This window comes from Perna viridis, chromosome 13 (genome assembly GCF_037379345.1).
Source record: "Perna viridis isolate PV_CMFRI_1.1 ecotype Kerala chromosome 13, ASM3737934v1, whole genome shotgun sequence".
Lineage (NCBI taxonomy): Eukaryota > Metazoa > Mollusca > Bivalvia > Mytilida > Mytilidae > Perna > Perna viridis.
Window position 1 is genome coordinate 15,731,398 of NC_142457.1, and position 20,653 is coordinate 15,752,050.

A 20,653-nucleotide genomic window follows, 5' to 3' on the forward strand; every position below is an offset into this window, starting at 1 on the left:
AATCGCCGGGTGGTAATATATCGTTTGGTGTCAATAGGACGTCAGATCAGAATTCCACAGGATAAAAAGGATAATATTTTTTTTTCATCTCGATGAACTTATAGTTTAAGTATCATCACCTATAATATAATAATAATGAAACAGTAGGATACCAAAGCTACATGTAGTGTTGGGCTACATCTTGCACATGCATTTACAGATTGATTAGTTCGTTCTATGAGGAATAGCAATACTGTTTACTGAAGTATCAGTTTCTGTAAGAATCAGGCAGTTGGTGAAACACGGTACATGTATGAAAAATCCTACCATTTTGAGAGTTTACTATTTGCACCATCAGAAGCAAAGAAAAAAGATGATATCTCCTTATCATTTTGGTAAATTGAGTTATAATTTCATTGAAATACACTAAAATTTAACATTTCAAGAAAAGATATCCATGTCAAAAACCTCGTTTTCTACCGTTCTGTTGAAAAATTTCTGGACAAATCAAATGATGCACAGATCAAATAATTGTCTTTTTAAATAAAGCATCCTTTAGTGAAACTATATTGCCAGATCGGTGGTGTTTTGGCGTGCATGTTTCTGATTTTTCCATCATGAACTCGTGGATCGTTATGGTGTATCCATCTGCACCATGAAAACTGATTTATTCAACGGGTTATAGTTTTCCTTTCCTTGTTTGGTTACTCCGGACTTGACTTTTTATGAGCAACTCGGCGGGTGTTTCTTGAAAAGCAGAGGACGCTTACCCTACCGGTGCACCTGGTCCATGCTCCCAGTTTTTAGTGGAGTCCGAGTTGCTCATTTGCTTTTGTTACTTTGTATGTATGATTTTAGTTACTGTATGTTCTTTGTTGTGTATGTCTATTTTCCATGTCGGGTCTTTGTCCCTGGATTACATTCTTTTGATTACCGCTATAACCTTGGTTCCCTTGATTACTATTCCAATTTTGCCTGATTCTTTCAAAAACTTATACTTAAGTTTTTTTTTAATTTCATATGTTTAGTTTGTGTATGAAACAATAAAATCCATTTGAAGTGTATTTTGTTGATTTCTATTCAGCTACATGCATTGTCATTGGAAATTAAAGATACTTGTAAGTGAAATGACAGGAGTTCAAGGTAGAACATAAAGTACATAAAGTTAGAATAAACAATGGGATATGATAAAGTTGTCAATAAATTTGAAACAAATTATGGAGTTTACGGATTCATGAGATACAATCATGTACGCATGTACGAATTGACGGTCAATATCTAAGTGGTAAACAAAACGAATTGCTTGGTGTTAATTTTCACTGGTGGTTTCCACATGTGTAAATTTAAATCTCTTTTTCTAGCATGCGACAACGCCGAAGTCGACCTGGTTATTATTCTTGATTCATCTACCAGTGTTGGACAAGAAAATTACAACAAAATGCTGAAATTTTGCAAAGACTTCTTGGCAAATGCCGACATTGATTCAGGAGCAGTGCAAATTGGTATAGTGTCATACAGTACAAATGTGATAGTTGAATTTTATATGAACACGTATTCAACGAAACAGCAGGTGTTTGATGCTATAGACAGTATCCCATATCGTTATGGCAGCACGAATACTTACGGTGGATTACAGACCACGAGAACACAACTGTACACAGCCGGAAGAGGGGACAGAAACGGTGTTCCGGACGTTGTTATCATTCTAACCGATGGAGTTTCAAATATTAATTCAAGGCGGACAATACCGGAAGCACAGAGACTGCGATCTGCCGGTATACACATATATGCTGTCGGTATTGGCTTACAGGACACCAAAGAGTTAGATGCTATAGCAACACCCCCTAAAGAAGAAAACAGTTTTAATGTACAAGACTTCGACGAGTTGGCTACACTTAGTGAAAGAGTTTTCCAGGCTTTCTGTCCAGGTAAATATGAGTAGAACTATCTTGGGATAATATTGCTGCAGGCAGAATTGGTACGATGAATACGAGCGAAACATATTAAAGATATGCGCTTACGTGACATAGCCTATTTAAGTGTCAGTGTCTGTAAGAGTCAGGCAGTTGGTGAAATATATATGTAAACACCATTTTGAAATTTCAATTTGACCATTTGCGCCATCAGAATCGTTGGTAAATTGAGTTATAATTTCATTGAAATGCACTTAAAAATAAACATTTCAATGGCAGGTAACTCGAAAGAAAATTTTGATCAAATCTAGTGATGCATTGATCAAATAATGACGATTTCAAATAGAGAAAGCATCCTTGGGTGAAATTATATTGTAAGATAAGCGGGGTTTTGACATACATTTTTCATCCCATTTTGCCTGACACCTATACTTAAGTGGTATATCCTACGCTGTTTCCATGAGAGCAAGTTGTAAGTAGTTGTCTTTGAAAGAATCACGCAAAACCTGAAAAATGTGATACACCCTAAAAAAGGCTACATATTTTTATTTTTGTAATTAAGTTGTTTTATGGGTCTGTACTATGAAATGTTTAATTATTCATTCAAATTTGCATATTCTTAGGAGATAATCAACATTGAAAATCCAGTAGATTCTATTGTATTTGAGCGTCATTTACAGAGTAATCTCCCTTAATTTTGAAATCTATAGTGCATTCTATACAATTTTTATCTCCTAAGAGCACGGGTTATATGAAAAACCACATGTTAATTTCTGTTTACTATGACATTTCAAACAAAATATCAAAAATAAAAATATGTAGGCTTTTTACCCATGAATCACATTTTGCATAATCCTTAGCTGGAGTGCTACTTACGTTATACGCGTAGTATTTGAATTTAGTTTCTCGTGTTTATTTTAAGTGGCAACTACTCTTGCACCAAGAGAGCCTAGTGGATACGATATAGCAATACTGGTAGACTCTTCCTCAACACCTGAGCAGTTTTCAACATTCCAAAGGTTTGCCAGAAAATTTATTCGACAAGCAAGAATTGAGGACGGTGAATACAGAGTAGGCCTCATGCGTTACAGTACAGACGCTGACGTTCAGTTCAATTTAAATGATTACGACACAACGAGAGACGCCAGATTTAAAATTGACGCCATGAGATACATTCCTGGTCAAACAAATACTGCTAACGCGATCGAAACTGCAAGAAATACCATGTTCCGTACGCAAAATGGGGACCGGGACTATGCACGGAATTTTATCATCTTGCTGACCGGCAACGAGAAAAGTTTGAGCACAAACGAAGCATGGGCCGCCGCAGAACGAGCTGAAGTAGACGGAATACAGCTTTACACCGTCGGTCTCAATATCGGTGATACGACGGAGTTAGATGAAACACCATCGCATCCGTTGTCGACGTACCAGTATTTGACAAGGACTGAGAGAGAGGTGCTGGATGTATCAGAGAAAATTTTGGCTACCCAACCTTCAAGTAAGCTAAAGACATACATTAATTTACTTATACTTTGTAGTTCTATTACTGTATTCAAATCTTAAGCAAACCTTAAATAAGTTGAGAATATATACAGGTGTATTCAACTACATGTACTTGTACTTAACGCATGTTATGCCCTAGCGAAATTAATCGTAAATCAAATTGAAATTAGATCTATTAATTGTTCCTCAATCATTACCTACATGTAGTAACTGAACGAAACACATGATGATAGGTCTAATTGTACTCCCCGCAAACACCCATCTGTCTGTCTGTCTTTAGTCTTTGTAAGCGCAAATCCTCCTTAATCGCTCGAGGGATTTTGAGGAAACTTTCTAGGAAGGTTGGGTACTATATGCAGATGTGCATGAGGGAATATAGTTACGTTTGGGGGCTCCGAACGGAGATAATTCAAATAAAGGGTTTTACAAAACAAATCCTTGTCAGGACAACTTTTCTTTAACCACTCAAATGATTTTGATGACATGAATGTGCATGAAGGAAATACATATGCAACTACTGTCAGGGGACTATAAAGGGAGATAATCCAAATTAAGAGTTTTACATAATGGAATCATCATAAGGACAATTTTTCTTTAACCACTCAAGGGATTTTGAATAAGCAAATGTGCATGAAGGAAATAGCTAGTCTCAGGTGACTCCAAAGGGAGATAATCTAAATTAAGGGATTTACACGTTAAAACTCGTAATCGCTACTCCTTAACTACTAAAGAGATTTTGGTGATACTTTTAAGGAAGATTTGGCATCATGTATAAATGTAGAACAAATAAAGTTACTCTCGAAGGGCTGAAAAGGAAGAAAGTTGGTTATTTATTCAACTGTGTTTGAAGCGAGGGCATTTTCTTTGTAAGCTTGCTCAAGGTACACATGTATTTCTTGTTTTTAGATTGACAAAACCGCCTGTATCATTGTGGTACTGTTTTTTTCATGGGTAAAATTAAGTTTATTTATTTTTAAGTTTATTTATTATTAAGTTAATTTGTAAGTTACAATTGCAGGCAGAATTATCAATTTTATTATTAATAAGCCATAGAATTATTAACGATAAGTAGTTCGTATCCATTTCGTAGTTAATGGATAAAAATGACATAGCCTTTCAAATTAGTTCGGTTTAGACTGATCATCATGATGTGTGTTGTACCAAGGCTCAAAATACCTACATGTATGCGTTTATATCAACACATGACTGTAAAATCTCATTGACAGTGCCAAAAATACCTCCAGAGATGCGACCAAGACCAAGACTTACGACGCCATGTAAGTATTATTTATTGTTAAATGCTTTCCTTAGAATACTATACAGTTTGCGTGAGACCTGTTTAAACCACACCCTTTTTAGCCTTTCAAATTGGGCCGGTTTAAACTGATGTTGGTATACAAGGGCTTTAATTGCATTTAAATTGATACATGTATAAATGGTCTTTGAAAAGAGTCTGATTAAGACAGGTTTGTTGATTATTCACGGTGCGATCTAAAAAGGTTTCACTGTACATAAGAAGTTTTGGGCTACCTTCCACACGTTGTTCATTGTCGATTGGCTCCACAAAAACTTGCATTTTCTACAGAGGCAGTCGGTATAGTTTTGCTTTTTACCCTATGACCTCAAGGACGCTCCTCTATTGAAAAGCAAATTACCTAATCGTAATTATGTTTCCCGATTGGCCAAATACTGCTAACTTACATGTAGTGGCGTTCGAAAAAACTGTATCGAAAATTTGAAATAATGTTCGAAAAAAAAAAAACAATTGAAAATTTGGCATTGCGCGCCATGTGTTATTTTCTTGAAAGAAATGTAGAAACTTAGGAAAAGAACAATTAAAATTTTAATACGTTGGCTATTTTTTTACAGATAGTACGTGTTTATCATGTTTATGTCTGAGTTTATATAACGCTTAGTAGAAAAAAATCAGAACTGCATATTGCTCATGTAGCCAGTTCGGGTCCATTACAATTTGTATCGACCTTAATTTCACAAATGATATTGATCCGTTTGATACATAAATGTATTAATCGAACTTAAATTAAACCCACAGTCTGCTCTGGACAAAACAAAAAGAATGAATTACTAATGCAAAGATCTAGCACAGACGGTATAACCGCTACTTCACCTCTTTATGCAAATAAGTAAGTACAACGGAGGTAGCTTCGCGGATTTGTGATGGATAGTGCTAATGCCTTTTATATTTTTAACATCCTTCATACCACAACCTATAAGCTAAAGTGATTGGGATTACCGTGCGCCATGCGCCGTAGTCGCATTTCCTCTTAAAATGGTGCATTGAGTGACCAATGTGCCGCGTCATGTGCGCGCATTAAGTTTCCATCATTGATTGTAGAGTATTGTCCGCTACTTGTTGCAGTTAAAAAGGCATGAACATGTTTTTTAACAAGGTTTCAATTAGCTACATGCGCGTGTTTTCATCGCCGCGTTTTAGAGGGGATTTGAGAGCCGGGGAATGAAATGGTTCTTTGTTTGGATTTTTTGGGATTGCATATTTTTATCATTTACGCGTTTGAAAGAAAGAACAATTAGTATTGTATTTTTAAGGAACTTAAATAACACGATAATATCAGAAGTGTACTTGCGGTCCCATTTGAAATTGAAATTGTCACCAAAGTATTTTTAAGCTCGACCCAAAACAAAACAAGTTATGTTTTGCAAAAGACAGTACTAATATTGGAAACCAGAATCAATCTGCAATTGTAGAAACTGACTTGCTAACTGAACATGATTCTGAACCCTGCCATTTAAAATATTGATGACGGTGGAGTCATGTCATCTGGTCCTAAAGACCCACCAAAACATTTCCAAGATAAATGCAAAATCTAATTGTAACCAAACAAAAATAGAAAAAAAAAATGAAATAGGCTTTCACCTGAACAACGTACATGTAGGGTTCTGTGGTCATGTTGACTATGATTAATCACTAGACAATACATAAGTACATGTATAAAAACTCAAACGACAGAAAAGAAAAGTGATCTGATGCGACAATTAATTGACATTGACATAAATTATATGATACAGTTATATACAATACTGAATAACAAATATTCTAACTCTTAATGAACAATTAATCTGCATTGTAAATTAAAGTTTGCTAATGCTTCATTGTACATTTTGTCTGCAATCTGCAATATTTACGCATAGCTGGCCATAGTTGCCATTCCAAATTTTGTCCCATGGTTCTTTTAGGATTGCCCATTGAATTGAAAATGTCGTATTGAAATGAAGGGTAAAGGGCCATAGTCCCATTGGCAAAATGTTAATCCCAATCACTGAAATTTAGCTAGCGAAGTGATATTTAATTAAGTAGTACTCCAGCTGAGAATCATTGGAAAAAAGCCTGCATTTTTTTTTATTTTTGATATTTTGTATGAAATGGTATAGCAAACAGAAATTAACATTCAGTTTTTCATATAACCCGTGTTCTTAGCAAAAAAAAATACATAGAATGCACTGTAGATTTCAAAATTAAGGGAGATAACTCTGTAAATGACACTCAAATACAATAGAGTCCATTGGATTTTCAGTGTTGATAATCTCATAAGAGCAGGCAGATTTGAATGAATAATTACTAATTTTATAGTATAGATCAATAATACAACTTAATTACAAAAATAAAAATATGTAGCCTTTGTTTAGGGTGTATCACATTTTTCAGATTTTGCATGATTCTTACAAAGACCGCTACTTTATACTTAAGTAGGTCTGCGGAGGAGATTGCCGTTAATACGAGAAATCACGACGTGATTTTGTACCTACTAAAAGTGTAGTAGTTTTATTTTAAATAAGGATGCTTCCTTGCTTATAATGCTGTTGCTTCACCAAAAGTACAGCTGATTTTTTATACGGCTGCAAAATGTGCTCACCTGTCGTCCGCGTCGGGGTGTTTGGCATCTGTCAACTTTCCGTGTATTAACAATGACTCGAGGAAAACTTGTGTTTTTTTTTATTTTAACGTATTGTTCATAGAGACATTGTTGATGGACTTATAGTTTTCAAAAGTATCTGTCAAACTCCTTTGAAAATAGTTGTTTAAAGGGGGAATAGGTGCAATCATGAGTGTTGAAAAAAAAGCTCAAATATCACTGTGATACTTCATCTGTTTTAAAAAATTTTTTTTTATTTCACAGAATAGAATTAACCATAATTCTTTTGTTAAAGGGGTCCGATATTGGGCCACACCCAAAAAATCAACCTTCATATTGTTGGTTCGTTATTTAAATGGGTGCTGATAAGTCTGACTTAATCATTTATCAGGTGTGTTCTTTTTTAGTGCCCATTACCCTGCCAACAACGACCGGTTGTGCTTTAGCAAAAGTTGATATTATCATCATTCTCGACTCATCGACAAGTGTAGGAACAGACAACTACGAAAAAATGAAAGGGTTTTGCAAAGACTTTCTACAAAATGCAGATTTAGATTCAGGTAATGTACGTGTTGGTATTGTCTCTTACAGCACCGGAGTGGAGGAAGAGTTCTACTTAAAGAGTTACTCATCAACGACTGATATAATGGCAGCCATTGATAAAATTCCATACAGATACGGAAGTACTAATACCGCTGATAGTCTGAAAGTCATGAGAACGAAAATGTTTACTGCTGCCATGGGAGATCGACCGGATGTACCTAACATTTGTTTGATTCTTACCGACGGTGTTTCAAATGTCAATTCAAGACGTACCATTCCGGAAGCTGAGCTTGCCCGCAATGCTGGAATTCATATATATGCTATTGGTATCGGTTTGCAAGACACTAAGGAATTAGATGCCATGGCAACACCTCCTAAAGAAGACAACAGTTTCAATGTCCAAAGCTTCGATGAGTTGTCTGTATTAAGTGAGAGAGTTTTTGAGGCTTTCTGTCCAGGTATGGTATTAATGACAGTCTTATTCTTACGCCTTATACATTTGTACATGTACATTGATGCATTGCATAATATATGATACATGTATGTTATAGCTTTGTCTTATTAAACATTTTTTAATATTTCTGATTAGTTTTCATCTACATTCAAGCGGATTCTTAATTGTCATTTACAGTTTGTCATTTTTTTGCAAACGATTTGTAACAAAAAGTTAAGATGTTTTTTTTTACATAATTTAAAAGTTTTGCAATAGGTATAAAAGTTAAAAATATAAGACATTTTACCAGGTTTTATACTACCAATGAAACGTTTAGACACTTTCACACGGTTTTTTTACAAATGCATTGTAAACTGTTTAATAAATATTTTCAGTGGCTACAACAGAAACACCACGTGACACCGGATATGATCTTGTGGTCATAATGGACTCCTCCGTAAACACTAATTACTTTGATTGGATGAAATCATTTACAAAAGACTTAGCCGATAATGTGAATATCGACGACGATGAATTCCGTGTCGGTGTACTTCGTTACAGTACAGAATCTAGTGTTCAATTTAACCTGAATGACTTCAAGTCTTCACCCGATGTTAAAAATGCCGTCGATAATGTCCGGTACAGCGGAGGAATCACAAACACGGCACAGGCTATCGACACGGCTCGGACACAAATGTTCCGGGCCGACAAAGGCGACAGGGATTACGCTAGAAATTTCATCTTGCTTATGACTGGGCAGGACAAAAGCTTGAATACTAACGATGCCTGGCGAGCAGCTGAGCGAGCAGAAGATGAAGGCATTCAGCTTTACGTTATCGGGATGAACATTGGTGATAGAACAGAGTTGGATGAAACTTCATCTCATCCTCTCAGCACTTATCAATATCTGATTAGAAGACGGGAGGACCTCAGAGGCATACCTCAACAGATAACAAATGGAATACGCGGTAGTAAGTAGTTTTTTTGTTGCTATTTTGTACCATTTACACGGTAATCTTTTTAAACCGAATTATAAACCAGTAGCCCTTTTGACAAAAATTGTAAAAAGAGTCTTGAGTTATGACGTCACAATATTTTGATTTACTATGACGTCATAACTTACGACTAATTTTACACTTACGATTTTTTGTGAAAAGGGCCACAGACCCTTCTTAAGTCTCTCAACCAATGTCAATATAAACTACTGACATTGGTTGAAAGAGCCTTTGTAAATCGAGCACCTGCCTTAACGAAAGAAATGTTTAATTTCAAATGAGATTCGGTTTACAGAGGTTTTATGATGCTTCAAGCTACCAGAGACGCTTTGACACAGGTCACAATAGCGTAGAAACCTTGTTAAATTAAACAAGAGTTATTTACTACAAAGTGCTACAAGATAGATAGCGAAGACATGGTGCATGTACTCAATGTAATGTTTTTTCGACTGACATTGTGTTCCTTACACTATAAATACATAAACCATGAAGAATATCCGTCTTTGCTTAATGAAGACAGTTATAGAGGTTCTTGTACCTCTAATAGAATAAAGGTAGTATATTGTACTCATTCAGAAATTTGGAACTTTTATGTACGTTTGTTTGCTGTTATTTAAAAAACACCTGGCCATAAAAAATAACTGATTTGTTACCACATAACCATAAATATAATATCAAATTTAATTATTTAAGATTTTGTGTGTTTTATTTTTTTCAGTGCCAAAGAATCCACCACCAATGCGACCAAGGCCAAGTAAGAAAATATAATGTTTTGAGTAGCACTCCAGGTAAGAATCATGCAAAATGTGACTCATGGGTAAAAAGCCTACATATTTTTATTTTTGATATTTTGTTTGAATTGCCATAGTAAACATAAATTAACATCCAGTTTTTCATATAGCCCGTATACTTAGGAGATAAAAATTATAAAGAATGCACTGTAGATTTCAAAATTAAGGGAAATAACTCTGTAATTGACACCCAAATACAATAGAATCTATTGGATTTTCAATGTTTATTATCTCCTAAGAGCAGGCAAATTTGAATGAATAATTATTAATTTCATAGTATAGACCCATAAAACAACTTAATTACAAAAATATGTAGCCTTTGTTTGGGGTGTATCACATTTTTAAGATTTTGCATGATTCTTACGAAGACTGCTACTTAAGTTTGTTGTTTGATTTAGTCCAGTCTTACGAAACTTTCTTTGTGATTCAATTTCAGCTACTATTGTTTCCTTTTTATTTATTTTTTATTGTTTGTTGTTCTAGGTTATCTATTGTATCAAGCCATCTTTTATTGTTATTGGTGTTTTAATTTGGTTTGTTAGCAATGGTAAATCAAAACGAATGTTTAATGACCCCAATGGTTTGCAGTTATTGTACAGCTGTTCCGACATATTCAACGAATATAATCCCCTTGTCCGTCCGTTTCTCGGTCATTTGATCTGAATTTCGTTGCAATATTTCTTCTAAATGATGGACTTAATTGAAATGTGAATTGTGGCTTTATACAAATGGGGACATACGTTGTAAGCAATTTTGGATGATGTCTGATATTTCTTTGTACGACTGGAGGTATGCCTACCACGACTACGCTTGTAAATTAATGTTTTATCAGCGGACACTGTACGATAAATTGTTCTTTTTGTACGCAGACAAACCAGTTGCTACTGTTCTTCGACCACAATATAGAGCTTTATACGGCAGCCAGGTAACACTAGAATGCAGAGTTGTTGACTCTAGAATAGCACTTACAGACGTTACATGGCTGCGAGTGGTCAACGGTGTGAGCACCCCAGTAACAATGAACAGCCGTTACGCTGGATCTTCTGTTAGAACACCGTCTTTGACAATAAACAGGCCTGATTTCAACGATGAAGGAGAGTATATTTGTACTGCTGAAAATGCCGCTGGTGTTGGAAGGAGTGCTGTTACAAAATTGGATGTATATGGAAGTATGTTGTCGTACATTGTATGTCATTACTTTTGAATAACCAGTATTGCATTGGAAGACCTACACAGTTTTTTTTAAATTTCGGAACAGAAACAAATCAAACTACAGGTTTTGTTAATATTTGAAAATTTTATTGAGTTCATGTTGTTGTGGTAGTATTATAATTATCTAGGATATTAAAAATTGAAAAAAAGATACAAGAAACAGAACCGTGAAAGAAAAAAAAACAAAACCTGTCAAAACCAGACATTTTTTAACAGTTCTTTTATGTCAATTTAGATATATTTTGAACCTGTGTAAACCGAACACCTACTTTAAGGAGGTAGACCTAGAATAAGGGACACAACTCTTACAGATCATTGGAAAGATGGTATTCAGCATTTTACATCAATCTTATGTAAACATCAAGGCGACCTGGACTGCTTTCATTCAGTTTCAAATGAAAGCTTGATAAGCTTTGCTGAAACTAAATATGATACAAACCTACATGTATCACTGATTTCAAGATTTATGTCCCTTACCCTAGGTCTACCTCCTTAATCGAACCTTTTCGATCGACATGTTTCACTTTATTGGAACATATTATGTAGATTTTACGGTAGGTTCATAATTACATTCCTTGAAACGTTCATGTTTTCCATTTAAGCGTTCGTGCATCGTTTTATCGCGTTCGTTTTAACACACAATACTCGTTTTAAAGTAAAGTAAAGTAAAGTAAATTTTATTTAAAGTCGGCATATATGTACAAAATAACAAAATAACACGAGCACTGTGTTATTTTGTTATTTATAGACGTACGATAGAAGGGTTTGTTCATTTTTGTACATAAGTAATTTCTATTCAGCTGTTATTTTTAATTTTTTAGCTCGCCTGGCCAAAAGCCATGTGAGCTATTGCCATCACTTGGCGTCCGTCGTCGTCGTCGTCGTCAACAATTATACAAAACTCTTCTCCTCTGAAACTACTTGACTAATTAGAACCAAACTTGGTATGAATGTTCCTTGGGGTATCCTGCATAGAACTGATGTGGGGATTTTTGATTCCTCAAAAAAAAAACATGGCTGCAGTTACTGGAAATAGAACATAAGGGTCAGATAGTAGTTTTTTATATATATCTCCTAAACCGTTTATCCAAATTCTTTCAATAGCTGAAATGATCCATACTATTAGGACTACAAAAGTCTTCAGACTCCTTGTAAGAGTTATTGCCCTTGAAAGGGGAAAAATGACTTTTTTTAATAATTTTCAGTCTATATCTTGAAAACTATTATAGATTTAAAGAAACTTTCAATTGTTGAAAAGATCTTGTGATAGTCCTACCAAAGACTTCTTTAGTCAAAATTGTTGGACAACTTCTTGTTTAATTTATTGCCTTTGAAAGGCAAAATTCTAGAAGGTGAGCGATTCAGGCTCATGGGAGCCTCTTGCTCCTATTATTTATTTTGCATTTATATTAAATCTTTTGTCTTTTTTTTTTTCTTACCTCATTATTTGTTAATTTTGGTTGTTTTCATCGTTCGTTTAAACGCATAATAGGAGGATTTGTTTAAGGAGGTAGACTTAGGGCCACAACTGTTAGAAATCATTGCTTCATTTATTTAACGAGGATTACCAACGGCCACTATTGGCTCTCCACAATCGTTTCGTGTATCGTGCGTTTGATGCGCGTTCTGTGTGTATTTAGGCATCGAGTGTGCCTACAACTTAAAGTCTTGAGGAATTATTGTAAGTTGAAGAAAATTTAGGGAAAAGGGACAATAAAAAAACAAACTAAATGTCAAATAACAGTGCATCATTTTCTTTCAGTTACATGAAGCAGAATACACGCATTTATATAGAACAGTGTGGCTTTAAAATCACTTTTAAATTACTTAATACAAAAATGTACATATTCTATTGAAGGCCCACCTAAGGTCCGAGTGCGAAAACCACAATATTCTGGTGATAGCGGAAATCAAATCACTTTAGAATGTGAGATTCAAGCTGAACCTAGGGCCACCAGCGTTTATTGGAAGAAATTAGTTGCTAGCCAAATGATCAAGGTTGATACTTCTGATTCACGATTTTCTGGTTCTTCGCCTTCTGAACCCTCTCTCACAATTACCGGTTTACAATCAGCCGATAATGGTGTGTATCAATGTTTTGCTGAGAATGCAGTTGGAACGGGTTCCAGCGAGGAAACTGATCTCCGAGTTTTATGTAAGTTTAAACACCTGTCTTTGTACATTACTAGGTTAGCCTAAGGAAAACATTCTCGAATGGCTAGCTACTTTCTTTAACTCGCTTTACGAAAAAGATGGAACCAACATTTAACAACGAAATTAGAGATTGTGTATGTACAGTCATACAATAAGCGTCACGTGTTCTTTTATACTTAAGCTACAGCATCACAAACACTTCAGTGAAAATGTGTTGCATAGCTTTGCATTTGTTATTTGTTAGTTTTGTTATTAGCCTGACTCATTATCGAATTAATGTCGAATTACATGTATTACATCGGTACAGTGTAAGCATCTGCATCATAAAGAGGACAAAAATATATTCTAGGAAAATTGTGCAAACTTTATCACGCTCTTATAACATTTGAACCACCGGTGGTCTCGTGTCATTGTGCTCCTCTCGAATTCGGGCAATCGTCGGTTCGATCCCCGGTCTAATCATGCCATATATTTTAAAATTTTAGGCCAGGCATGCGGTGTTTAGTGGATACGGCAACAACTGCTTGACTAGCAGAATACTGTATCCCAGTGCGGGGCATGTCTTACTGTGAAATGTTAGATCAAAGATTATTTTGTTTTATTGGTCAATCTTTCTTGTACTGAAATGAATAACACATCTGCAAGAAGACGTTCACGCCTTAAAAGTGAAGTGATGACTAAGTAACAATGTTTCCCATGACACATTCTAGTACGATACATTTTGTATGGCATGTCTTATACCTTATATTGTATAAAATTACATGTCCTATTTTAAAGTGAACTTTTATTTACAGTACCCATTACGCTACCAGCCAGCACAGCCTCACGTGAGTAACATTCGATGTACATGTTACAAAAATGTAAGTCAAAATGAAAAAAATTCGTATAATCGAATCGACTTTTCGTTTTCTACTTTAGCGGGTTTGATTCATATTTGCACTGTACTGTTTCTGGAAATATACAGCAATTTACAAATGGCGGGAATATTTCACACACAGACTGAAACATAAACACGTTTGAAACAATTCTTTGGCAGCATGAATTTTAAAGATATTCTTCCTCTTTCTTCGGGAAGTTATTTCTCTCTTTGGTCCAACAACTACATGTAGCTATATTTTTTTAAAGACGGAAAAAGTTCTTGAACAGGCAATTGAGGATCGGTGAAAGATGCACACGGACATCTAACTTTTCCGGAAACATGACTTTTCTTCCGAAATTTGATATACTAGTTATTTTGGATCATCTTGTAGCCCCTTGATTAAGATTATTTTGTTCAATAGTTTAACGTCCAATTTTTAAATACAATGTAGTAGTTGTATTACTTGCAGCATGTGGTCTTGCCAAAGTTGATATTGTCATCATATTGGATTCATCAACGAGTGTGGGTACTAAGAATTACGAGAAAATGAAGAATTTCTGCAAAGATTTCCTGTCCAATGCTGATCTTGATTCTGGTGCTGTTAGAATTGGTATTGTATCCTACAGTACAGGAGTCTATGTTGAGTTCCAGTTGAACAGCTATTCCTCCTCCAAAGATGTTATGGAAGCTATTGACAATATTCCATACAGATACGGTAGTACAAACACTGCTGATGGACTCAAAACAATGAGAACTGAGATGTTTACTGCAGCTAATGGTGACCGAGATGGAGTTCCCAATATTGTCATTGTTCTGACAGACGGTGTGTCAAACGTGAATTCTAGGAGAACAATCCCAGAAGCCGAGCTTGCAAGAGCTGACAACATCCACATTTATGCTGTTGGTATTGGCTTACAAGATACACATGAGTTGGATGCGATGGCAACACCACCAAAAGAAGAAAATAGCTTCAACGTACAGGACTTTGACGAGCTGGCTGCTCTTAGTGACCAAGTTTTCCAGGCTTTTTGCCCAGGTATTTTAAAAAACATTATATACATATATATGTCAATTTATGCATTATTAGTTAAATACTAATGAAAATATACGACATTTACAAAATATGAGCCCCGTGCAGGTCCGGGTGTTAAAAGAATAGGCCTGCAGCAGCGCTAAGCTTGTCGTAAAAGGCGACTAAATAGTGCTCAGAAACCTAGCCGGGGGCTAGGCGCTCTGCCCACAGAGCAACTGGGATGTGTGCCCCAGGTAGTGGAATGGGGTACCCCTGGCATGTTACATGCTGGGGTTGTCAGGCTATAATACGGAAAACCTGACCGCAAACCATAGTGGTGCAGCGTGTTGGGAAAGATGCCACGTTCCTCGCACGTTAAAGAACCCTGCTGTGGTATTCGATAGGAGTAGGAACCTTTGCGCTCCGCCACAGGAGGCTAAATTGCCCTACCTTACCCATCCCCCTTGTTCTAGTGGCAATCAAAATATGTCGACCCTATTATCCTTGTGACCCATCCTTTTTTTTCTTCATTTCATGTTCATTTTATCATCCATTTCATGTTCATTGTCTGAATATAGCTGAAATATTGCTGCTCGGACGTTAAACCCCAACAAACAAACAAACAAACAAAATATGATCTAAATAATTATTGAAGTGGCAATTTATAAACGGTGGTAAATTGTTTATATATGTTCTCAATTTTTACTAAACTTACAACCACTGGGAGTTTCTAGCCCGGAACGAATAGATCCACATCTTTGCCTTGTTGTTATACCGTTAAGTCATATTAATATCACAATTGGAACAAAAGCTGTTATTGGGTTTCAGTTCAGTATCTCAAAAATGGTCTTTTTTATATTATTACACCTTTTCTCATTTTATCGGCTTTTATATGTAATGTTGAAAGTGTATTAAACTTCTTTGTCGGTTGTCAAATTTAAAGAATAGATTAGACGATTGTCTAAAGAAATCAAGTGACTAGCATGCGATACTTGAATGAACTTAATAAATGATAAGTTGTGGTTTTACTTTAAAGAGGCTGTCGTTGACCTATAGGTGCACTTGGAAAACTATGCAAGCAATTTTTCACACTTCCTGCATTATTCAAATATATTTTTGCATAAGTGAACTAAAATGAGGCCATTTTGGCTAATGATTCTTCGTTGTGTTTTAGTAGCTACAACTGAACCGCCTAAGGAAACTGGATATGATTTGGTTGTGGTATTAGATTCATCCGTGTCAGAAAAATATTTTGATTGGATGAAGACATTCACCCGTAACCTTGCTGGAGTTCTCAGCGTTGATGATGACGAATTCCGCATCGGGCTCTTACGATATAGTACCGACGCTAACCCACAGTTCGGCCTTGATGATTATTCAAAGAGCAATGATATCATGGACGCTGTTGACAATGTCAGATACAAAGGTGGTTTGACAAACACAGCCAAAGCAATAGACTACGCTAGGACCAACATGTTCCAGACACCAGAGGGAGATCGAGACTATGCTAGGAACTTTATCCTTCTTGTTACTGGACAAGACGAAAGTTTAAGCACCGACGACGCATGGCGAGCTGCTGAACGGGCCGAAGATGATGGAATACAGTTGTATGTTATAGGGATGAATATTGGGGATAGAACTGAACTTGATGAGACCTCATCCCATCCTCTGAACACTTACCAATATTTGATTAGAAGTGAGAGAGAGTTAGAAGAAGTACCTGCTCAAATCTACGGAGGTCTCCTCGGAAGTATGTGAAAACTATATATCTTAATTAAAAGCAATGTAAAATTATAATTAATTTATACATTTATATCTCTCCTTCTCCAGTAAAGGAAAGATATCATTGTATAAATTGTCATATTACATTGGCTTTGTTTTTTGATATCTTCGAAAGACTAATATTTCAGTGTAATTAAGACATGTAAAGGGTAGGAGAAAACTACTGAACTGACCGACTCTAGCCGGTGTCTATGTTTAAGTGTGTATAAAAGTTGAAATTTGGTGGATAAATAAGCATTTATACATAGACATATGTAATATATGTAATGGTAAATAAGTGTTATTTAAATGAAGAAAGGTATCCTGCATGTTTCAGACCCTTACCATTTTGGGATCTCTCCTCAGCCTCAGCTGGCTGATTCTCAAAAATACCTTATTTCTCACGATTTATAGGAACTAAAATTGCGAGAAAATGAATAAAAAAGGGTTTTAGTGTTTTATCTTTTTTTCGCCTCCTCCATGCATGCTCTCATCCTGAGCTAGTTTCTGATATTTACAAAAAACAAAAAAAAAAACAATATTTGGCTCTTAGTTTTGGAAAGCCACCTCGAATTGTACTATAACAGTAATATTTTGTTCAGTATGTCACCATGGCTACTGGTTTTTATGTCAGTAATCACTAAATTACTTTTACTTGAACCTCCACAGACCACGAATTAGAAAAATATACCCTTTTTAATAAAGACAAACATTTAAAATGCCTCGAAACAGCTACAGCTTTATTTCAGAATTGACCTTACCGTACTGTACTAATTAATAGCACAATAAACCTCCAACTTCTATTACAGTTCTTGTATCTGGTATATTGCAATACAAACATGTAGCACAAAAATGATACCGGGTATGTTGTCAAAATCAGTGGTAACAATTCAGATAGTTTACAGAGGATAAATTGATGATATTATAAAAATCCATCATCTGTGATTCACTTGTCATAAACAGAATATTTCACAATAAAATCTTATCATCGGAATTAAACATTTTTTTTCAGGCAGCATATGAGATATATGTTTTATAGCCTGTCTGACAACGACGGCGTATTAAGAAGGCAGTGGTCCTTTGCACAAAACTTACGATTAATTTTTCTCTTACGATTTTTTGTGAAAAGGGCCACAGAATAGTGGCTTTGAGCACTGGTATATATTACAAAATGAGAAATATAAACACCATATGCTGGATGACGCAGGCATATTACTAAAGGAAAATACAAGATTTCCAAATCAAATTCGCGTCGTTTTACAATGTATTAAAATGTTGATGATAAAAATTGGGAAACTATTTGACGAAACATGCCGGGTGTCAGTGATGATCAAGAGATTGTTCACTCTTAGTATTTTCATAAATACTGACTAAATATGATAATAGTTTTACGTATAAAATTGTATTTATATTTATACATATTTTAAACAATTGTTTTTTTTTCAGTGCCACAGACTCCACCACCAATGCGACCAAGACCAAGTAGGTAGAACGATGTATCATAAAGTTTTTGTCGATCTATGAAAGTATGTAGATCACTTTCTATTGTACCATTGCCTTTGAAGGAGTAGCCATTTAATAGAGAGTAATCAAGGAAACCAAGATTTTAGGGAAAATCAGAAGAATGTAATTCAGGGACAAAGACCGGAAATTGAATATAAACACACACAACAAAGAATATAAAAAAATACATACAAAAGTAACAAACGTAAATGAGCAACTAAAAACTGGGAGCATGGACCAGGTGCAACGGTAGGGTAAGCGTCCTCTGCTTTTCTAGAAACACCAGCCGAGTTGCTCATAAGAAGTCAAGTCCAGGGTAGACGAAAGAGGAATAAATGTTTGGAATTGGGTGTGTTATAATATAGAATAAAACTGTTAAAATGTATGATAAAGATCACAATCGCCCAATAGAATAGATACAGAGCGTCAGATGCTTTGGAACATATATGACACAAAATTGCCTTGTCGGAAGTGTAATAGTTCGGAAATGACCTAGTTGAAGAGATTGTTTGTTCTACAAACGCAGACACCAAAGCTTGTGTTGCTTGACGTCTGGTATTCCAGTTAGTCAAGACACCATCGATATAAAAAAATAACGCGTCAGCAATGCTAAATGTTACCTGAGTACAAATAGAAAAAAAAAATCATATGCATTTATACATATTATAATGATATAAACCGAGGTTGATAGAAATATTTTATGCCCCATAAAGTTTTACGTTAACCCATGATTAGAATATGATAATCACGTTTGTCTTGTAAATTTTGATAATTATACGTGAACAATCCAATTTTTCATATGAAATAATGGTTTTATCATTTGATTTACATGTGTCGATTATATTTTAATGCGATACACATATCTTGTTTAATCATACAAATTTGTACATATGGAAATATACTTATAATTCATAGAATAATATGTTGGCCTGGTACTTTCAGACAAACCAACTGTTAGAGTGGTACGACCGGAATACCGTGTAGGATATGGCAATCCAGTCACCCTTGAGTGTATTGTTGAATCACGCCCACAACATTCTGATGTCACGTGGTACAGAGTAAACAATGGAGTTAGAACACCGGTAACCGTCAATAATGATTACGACGGAGCCACAGTCAGCAGACCCTCGTTGACCATCAGAAATGTAGATTTGGCTGATGTTGGTTCTTATGTATGCTCAGCAGAAAATCCAGCAGGAAGAGGATACAGTGATGAGACATCAGTTAAAGCACTCGGAGGTATATTTGCACTAGTATAGCATAATAAGTCATCGACATAAAATATTTCATAAATTAAATGAGAAACACGGTTAAAGCATTGCAAACCACATCGACTTAAAATGGAAGAGTTGTTTTTTTTTGTTTTTGTTTTTGTTTTTGTTTTTTTTTTTTTGGGGGGGGGGCAAAGTGTTCGATTTGTACAGGATTAAAATGTATTAAAACTAACACTATCACGTTGAAGAGACATCAGAACACATCTGGTTTGGAGAGGTAACCAGGTTAAACAGGGTTCGGTTTGGTCAGGTAGCCAGGTGAAACAGGGTTTGGTTTAGACATGATTCATTGTACATGTTGTTTGAATTCAAAACAGGTCAAAACAAGAAATCTTAAGTGTAAGTTTTTGTAAGAATCAGGAAATATCAGAAACCTATAGCTACATGTCAAAGCCCACAATTCTGACAATGTATTTTCATTCAAGCATACTTTCTCTGTTTTAAAAGGTCACCATTTGCTCAGAATTTTTTTTAAATAGAATATAAGAAAAATGAGATTTTTTACAGAGTTAAATAGTTTTGAAATGTTCATTTTCAATGCATTTTTTGAAAAACTCGATGTACCAACATGTTATAAAACATATTGTTAATTATCCTTGATTCTGGTTGTGGAAATAGTCATATTGCACTATCAAAACAATGGCTTTTTTCACACCATGTTTCCCCCACTGCCTGATTCTTAACGAGACTTACATTGAAAGGAGTTATAGAGAACAAATCCCTTATAAAGGTAATCAATCAGAATTAAGCAGAGCCTGATTTCAATCTGCTAGGAAGTCAATGTGAAATACGTTAACATTGTTTTCTAGTTTCGTTTTTAAACAA

General features: G+C 35.3%; 1 protein-coding gene across 20 annotated transcripts in view; it reads left to right on the top strand.

Annotated features, from left to right (window-relative positions):
• The window catches only part of LOC148599731 (uncharacterized), a 213,592-nt gene that overhangs the window by 111,359 nt on the left and 81,580 nt on the right, over window positions 1-20,653 (top strand). For 19 of the 20 annotated variants that reach the window (XM_088559211.1, XM_088559217.1, XM_088559219.1 and 16 more), the window contains 13 exons: window positions 1,341-1,907; window positions 2,815-3,393; window positions 4,625-4,675; window positions 7,699-8,292; window positions 8,663-9,238; window positions 9,981-10,016; window positions 10,923-11,222; window positions 13,124-13,420; window positions 14,214-14,246; window positions 14,748-15,314; window positions 16,465-17,040; window positions 18,498-18,533; window positions 19,497-19,793. In XM_088559211.1, the coding sequence (XP_088415337.1) occupies window positions 1,341-1,907; window positions 2,815-3,393; window positions 4,625-4,675; window positions 7,699-8,292; window positions 8,663-9,238; window positions 9,981-10,016; window positions 10,923-11,222; window positions 13,124-13,420; window positions 14,214-14,246; window positions 14,748-15,314; window positions 16,465-17,040; window positions 18,498-18,533; window positions 19,497-19,793 (4,509 nt within the window). The remainder of the gene's footprint in view (window positions 1-1,340; window positions 1,908-2,814; window positions 3,394-4,624; window positions 4,676-7,698; window positions 8,293-8,662; window positions 9,239-9,980; window positions 10,017-10,922; window positions 11,223-13,123; window positions 13,421-14,213; window positions 14,247-14,747; window positions 15,315-16,464; window positions 17,041-18,497; window positions 18,534-19,496; window positions 19,794-20,653) is intronic. The other variant, XM_088559214.1, reaches the window with a different exon arrangement.